This window comes from Pteropus vampyrus, unplaced genomic scaffold, assembly GCF_000151845.1.
Source record: "Pteropus vampyrus isolate Shadow unplaced genomic scaffold, Pvam_2.0 Scaffold86, whole genome shotgun sequence".
Lineage (NCBI taxonomy): Eukaryota > Metazoa > Chordata > Mammalia > Chiroptera > Pteropodidae > Pteropus > Pteropus vampyrus.
In genome coordinates, this window is record NW_011888867.1 from 4,472,646 (window position 1) to 4,479,374 (window position 6,729).

Genomic DNA, 6,729 nt, shown 5'->3' on the forward strand with positions numbered 1-6,729 from the left:
CCCTCTCCAAGAACAGACTTGCTCGTTACAGCTCATCGGTCCCCTAAATGCCCGGCCTCTTTCTGTAGTCTTTTCTGGTATTTTCCTTTTTCAGTCTTTGAAAGTATCACTATTCTTTACATCATACGAATTTCATTTCACATGAATCACTAACCTGACCCCATGCTCTGAAGACTTCCCAGCCTGATACACCAGTAATGGCCTGGATCTGCCTCCTCACTGAGGGTGACAGACCCTCTCGACTGTTTGACTTGTGGTCTTGAGGCCTACAGGGGCCAGTGCCAGCGACTTCTGTGGTAAGTGACTCTGGCCCTTCTACAGGTTACTGGCCTGGATGGCAACTATAGAATCACATGCCACACGGTGATGGAAGTCCTTCGCGAGCACAAGGATAGCGTCATGGCCGTGCTGGAAGCCTTCGTCTACGACCCCTTGCTGAACTGGAGGCTGATGGACAGTGAGTATTAGCAAACGCTCAGAGCTGGAGTCAGCACGCTCTGAAATTAGGACTGTCTGATATTACATTTGACTAACCAATGGCCCTTCTAGCCCAGAGCCTGAGATGTATCACTGAGCTACTGCGTTACGTTTTCACAAAGCTCTAGTGGCTGGAAATGAATTTCAAGTATTTTTATTAATTAGAACAGAAAACTCCAATCATCAATTTAGATATTAATTAAAATCCTTTCCAGTATAAATTAGGTACCCTAGTGGTTTTTGGTTGTTTGGGCTTCGTGCAGGATCCTAAGCTGGTGTTTTGATAGGAGGTGCGAACAGCGGTGATTCAGGTCAGCAGCACCTCAGTCTGCCTCCTTGGCCGAGGTTTACCAGCGAGGCATCCAACCCATTACGATTAAGTCGCATGTTCCCCTTCTGTCACCTGGTTTACGTTGTCTAAATCCAGCTCAACAGTATAGAGCGTCCCTCAGGACTGGATACCCCTTCTAGAAAAGAAACTTATTCTTGAGTAATAGATGTTTGGTTCTCTCTTAGGGAGATTATAGCTTTGGGGAATATTATATTTTTAGGATCGTGAGAAAATATCACATCAACCAAGTTTCTTTCAAGTCAAAGTCTGAAGCATTTCTTAATCCTCCCTTTTTTTCTTTCCCCAGCAAATACCAAAGGCAACAAGCGATCCCGAACAAGGACAGATTCCTACTCTGCTGGCCAGTCAGTAGGTGGGTGCCTCCCATGGGAGACTGCAGAGTCTGTCCCCTCCCATCCGGAGTGTTTCTAGTAGAACAGGGTGAGCTTTGTTACTGCCATTAGGAGAAACAACTTAAAGTAGCGACGGATACTGAACATGAAAGAAGATTCTCTCACTGCTAAAATATCACCAAACAGGCATTCATTCAAAAACTTGGTCTGGATGTATTTACCGAGCACCAAGCACCTATACGTTCTTTTTTATTAACGCCTCTCAGGATAGAGTGAGTACCTAAAGCTTAGAAATTTTGATCAAACTATGCAATCTATCTATAAAAATACAGTTAAAAGCGTGTCTGAATATTAGCCAGTATTTAGCATGCCTTTTAGCAGCATCTGCATTGGGATCATTATTAGCTGTATTAGCTTCATCCTAAAGCATCGTTAATAGCTCTAAAATGAAAAGGAAGGTGGAAGCAGCAGAAAGGCACTCACACTGCTGCCCGAGGAGCCAGGAGACCACGTGAAACAATGGTCCCCAGAGCGCGGCCCGCAGGACAGGGTCCCAAGAAGATGATGCCCCACGAGAGCCAGGCTGTGTAGTGAACACTTTGGAAGGTCTCAGGGTAAAGCTGTTTAACTTCGTTTAGCTGCCCCCTCGTCCCCCGGCCCCAGCCTGCCCACCTTTTTTCTTCATAACAACTAACAATATCCTAAACAGTTCACATTTTGGGAGATAATGTGGGGTATGTAAAAAGGTAAATATTCTCCACGATCATTCGTGGAACATTTGCAACTAGTTCCTTGGCTAAACCAAATAATGTTTAAGGGTGCAAAAAGAATGTGACATACAGAGATTGCCCTAAAGAAGCACAGAATCAAATTATAGTATTGACCAAAATATATATAAAATAGTAAGGAAACAGTACATTCCACTGTGTAATCAAGTACCACGTGATTTGTTTTGGACTAGAAGGGCCGCGGGACTTAGAGAACAGAGTTATCGCTCAGAACCACGTTGGTAAGCGTTGGCGGGATTTAAGCTGAGACTTATTGGCTGCATGGGATCCGGATGGGTAGAAAGAAGAAGCGTGTTCTGGGCAGGAAATCGGGGTCCTGGGTGATAGTGGCATCTCTGAACTTGTGTGGACTCTACCCTGTACACCGTGATGGGATTTGTGAGTGCCCAGATCACCCACGATGTCTGGGTATCTTGTGCAGATGACTAGTCTCATCCAAAGTACGTGAGACTTCTGTTTAATGCTCGGGGCCCACCTCATCAGTATGTTATTGGGTGACTTCTATGTGCTGCCTGTGGCATGCAGGGGGCAACTAAGACAGCTGGTTCTGGTGGCACCAGACGGTAGCAGACTTGGTTGTTTTTATGTGGCTTAAAAGTTAAGTTCCAGAGGGTTATTAGTAAAAGCATCATCACTGGCTTCGTTTTGAAGGCCTGTGACGTACAAGGGCATTGTGTAAATAACTTCGTCATTCTGACTCTGGGCTCTTCTGTCCAGAGGCCACAGTCAGTGGAAGGTGACTCTAGAGCCTGAGATTTTTCTCTCCAGAACTGATATATAAATTCCTCCTAGGAATAACACTTTAGTCATATGTATGATCCATGGAAAGCTAGTTTTCTTTATGTTATTACCAGTTTTTGTCAAACCAAATAAGTTCTAGCATCAGGTCTTTGATTAATGTTCCTGTTCCCTATGTCAGAACATTTTATTAATGCTCTTTGCCTGAAAAGTCATGCTTTGCAGCTTTACGATCTTTTAAATACATGAAGGGTAACATAATGCTCCTTTTCTCCTTTCCCCTTTGAGGTGGGTAGGGCAAATGTGCAAGGGAATATGGTGTGTGAAGAATTAGAGCTAATACCTTGGAATAGTGACTTCTTGGTGTTTGACTTTTCTGCTGATTTTTGTCCTCCTAGAAATTTTGGATGGTGTGGAACTTGGGGAACCAGCCCATAAGAAAACGGGGACCACAGTGCCAGAATCTATTCATTCTTTCAGTAAGTCCAACCTCTGAGGACCTGCGCCAATGACTAGCTCATTAAAAAAATAGCAGCTGTGTTTTACCATGAGCGGGTCAATGAGATGAAGAAACAAAACCGCCTTTGAACAGAAAAGGTTCCGTAAATTTCTCATTATGTTCTGAGGATAAAGACAGACGCAGAGGAAGAATTGCTCAACACTTACAAAAGTGAATGTTTGAGAAAAGCAGGGTGTCCATTGAACCTGGTGTGATGATCCATTTCTTACTGTTGTTTCTACTTTTGTGTATTCTAGTTGGAGATGGTCTGGTCAAACCAGAGGCCCTAAACAAGAAAGCTATTCAGATTATTAACAGAGTTCGAGATAAGCTCACTGGTGAGTGTGTATGTGTTTACTTAAACCTAAAATCTGAGAGACTCTTCTCTCCTTGAGTTGGTGGTCAGCCCCATATTCCAGTGCCGTTGGCACCTCAATTTTGACTGTGCTGCTAACTGGAGTGTCTCTGAAGCCATCAGTTAAGAACCTTCTCTGATTGTCTTTCTAATTACCAATAAATTTAATGTTATTATTGATCTCATGTTAACAGAGATATGTAAAGTTCCATTGAGTCCAAATTCAGGAAAAAATCCTGTCATCATGACTTGATTGATATGAGAGTGCACGTGTCCACTCTGATCATTGCCGAGCGTCCTCTCGTAGCTGCGGTGGGCAGAGTGTGTGGAAGAGGAGAAGTGCATACTTTCAAAAAGGAGACATGTCACATTGACCAGATGGTGTGACATGGTGGGTGGGAGTCGGGGAAACCAAAGACCCCAGCTTCACCGCTTCCTGTGTGACCCCTGGGCCTCTGTCTCCTCATCCGAAGATGAGAATGCCTTTCTCGGTAGGCCGTGAGGCTCAGTGAGACATGGGATGCCAAGTGCGTAACATTAGGGACTGGCACAAAAGTTTTATAGTCAAGGTATATTTATTTATTGAACACCTACAAGCATTAGATGCCGAGGAAACTGTTTTGGTATAAACGGACAGATTCCTTGCCTTCGTGAGGCCCAGACTCTAAAGGCGAACACTGTACTAAGTTGGGGAAAGGGACTTGGGGCTCTAATGCCAATAATAGGGGAATTTAAGGTCAAGAAAAGCTTCCCCAGCAAACCAACCCATGAGCTAAAATCTGAAAGGAGAGTTGATTAGGGGCAGATTGTTCTAGGTATAGGAACCGAGTGCCAGCACCCTGCAGAGGGAGGGAGCAGGGCAAGAAGAGAGGTCCACACCTTGGCCGGTCACTGCCCCAGAGCAAGGGAGGTGTGAGGAGCTCAGCGCAAAACCTTTGACTCTGAGCAACCCGGAGGCCGGATCTACAGGACCTTTTTTGTCCTATATCCTAAGGGCAGTGGGGAAGTACTGAAGGTTTGTAAGTAAATGGGGGGCCAGGCAGTGCCTAGTGCCTGCCTGTTTGAGGTGGGAGATTATGAATTTATAATGGAAGCAACTGCCCTGTGGGAGGAAAGGCTCAAAATGGAGGCTAGTAGGATTGAAACAGAACAGGGTTTCTCACTCACTTGCCTGACTCAAGCATGATTATGGAATAGAAGAACTCTTCATAAACCGTCAGCCAGATCTTTGCCACTCCTGAAGTCAGCCGACTGCAGGACTTGACCCTCTTTGAACTAAGTCTGTATTAGAAGAAGGAGACTGGTGTTTATTCAAGTCGCATGGAGGTGAATGTAAAAATTCAACTCTCATCCAGTCTTTAGTATGAGGCTAAACTGACTTGGGCTGCATAGACAGTGAAGCCAACCAGTGCCAAGTGGGGGTTGGATAAGCAGGTGCAGATTAAATGGTTTCGTTTCTCCTGTCCTAGGTCGGGACTTCTCTCATGATGAAACTTTGGATGTCCCAACACAAGTCGAACTGCTCATCAAACAAGCAACATCCCACGAAAACCTCTGCCAGTGCTACATTGGCTGGTGAGCGGGTGTCTCAAAGTACCTTTGTTAAAATAAGCAGTCAGGACCCCCACCCTGACCCCAAACCCAGCACCATGAAAAAAGATTTGGGGGTACCTATGAAGGGTAATCCTAGTTTCACATTTCTTTATAAGTTTGCATTCACTGTGTGCTCATTGCTCTAAAAGGGACAAAATTGAGAAATACAGATGCATGTTGAGAAGGCAAACACCAAAATAGATTAAAATTACATTTAAAGAAGGTTTAGAAAAGTGAGGCCTCCTCATTTTGGGGAAGTGGGGGGCCTTTTTGGATTTTGCTGTTAAATTTGAGATCTAGGAAGGGCAAAGAAAAAGCAGCCAGAGCAATGACAGAGAGGAGATGAAAAGACAGATTTTTGATCTGGGATTAGAACATCAAGGACCACTCCAGGGTCCGCTTTGATTGATTGCCTGAGGCTTGCTTGAAGGTAAGAACTTGAGGGAGTGCGACAAGGAAGTGTCCTGGGATCACGGCAGGCGTCAGCCCTTGACTTGAAATGAGTGTGTCCCGTACGGGCAGCACTGGCAGATTTCAGGGTGTGTCGTGGGGCTTGTCAGGCCTTGGTCTCTCCAATGTCAGTGTATCTGTGGAAAGCTGTGAAAAAGCCTGAATTATTAAAATATTCCTTTTCTTTCTGTCTTCTTAGGTGCCCTTTCTGGTAACCAGAGGCCCATACGTGCCCACAGCATTTCTCTCGAGCCTTTTATAGCTTGGTATATGCTTCCACTAAACTGAAACCATGGTCAGAAAGTTCGGCTTTGTTAAATATTTCAGAATGTAAATGAAAAGAACTACTGTACATTAAAAGTTGGTTCGAGCCAACTTTCTAGCTGCTGTTGAAGAATATATCGTCAGAAACACAAGGCTTGATTTGGTTCCCAGGACAGTAAACACAGTAACAGTACATAAATCAAGCCATTGATTTTGGGGAACAGAAGATCCATAACTTTAGAAATACGGGTTTTGACTTAACTCACAACTCATCATAAGCATTTGCTGATAGCAGAATGGCCTAGTCGTTCCTCTCAACATGAATACAGCAAACTCAGTGCAGTCAAGAAGCCTCAGGTCGTGGAGGACACGTCTTAGGATTCCAGACTATAAGGAAGCAGGAGAAGCCAACTTCACCACCTTCAGCCATCCCATTACCTCACTGGTCCGTGGACAGCAGCGACAGCATTTGCAAGATGGGCCAAAATGGATGGGAAAAGATCTGTCTTCTGCCTCGCCCATGATGCTGCGACGTACACACTGCAGTCCAAGACCCAGGCCACTGGGAGGGGAGTTTCTTCAGAATGCTGGGCAGCTTTGGCTGCACAGATGCACCAAAGGGAGCACAGTGCAGTGGAGCAGCCCACATGGGCCCTCCCCAGCACAGTTCTGGGATGTTTTCAGTGAGGTCTGGATGCTCTGTTTAGAGCAGGGCCTTGGAAAACGGAGGTGCTGAACACGGAGGGCCTGGTACGTGCTGGGAATTAGGGGCAAAAGAAATGTTAAACTAAATGCACAAAGTATCAAGTGTAGCCATGTCTGGATGCCATGTTGTATCTGAATAATTTTTGTGCCAATAAATAACATCAGAATTTTAAAAA

The 6,729-nt window shown here is 44.9% G+C and overlaps 1 protein-coding gene across 1 annotated transcript in view; it reads left to right on the forward strand.

Annotated features, from left to right (window-relative positions):
* MTOR (mechanistic target of rapamycin kinase) overlaps positions 1-6,729 on the forward strand; it is a 113,608-nt gene extending 106,879 nt beyond the window's left edge. The window contains exons 50-55 of the mRNA XM_023532658.1: positions 322-457; positions 1,116-1,181; positions 3,086-3,166; positions 3,444-3,524; positions 5,011-5,116; positions 5,784-6,729. Coding sequence (XP_023388426.1) covers positions 322-457; positions 1,116-1,181; positions 3,086-3,166; positions 3,444-3,524; positions 5,011-5,116; positions 5,784-5,799 — 486 coding nt within the window. The 3' untranslated portion in view covers positions 5,800-6,729. The remainder of the gene's footprint in view (positions 1-321; positions 458-1,115; positions 1,182-3,085; positions 3,167-3,443; positions 3,525-5,010; positions 5,117-5,783) is intronic.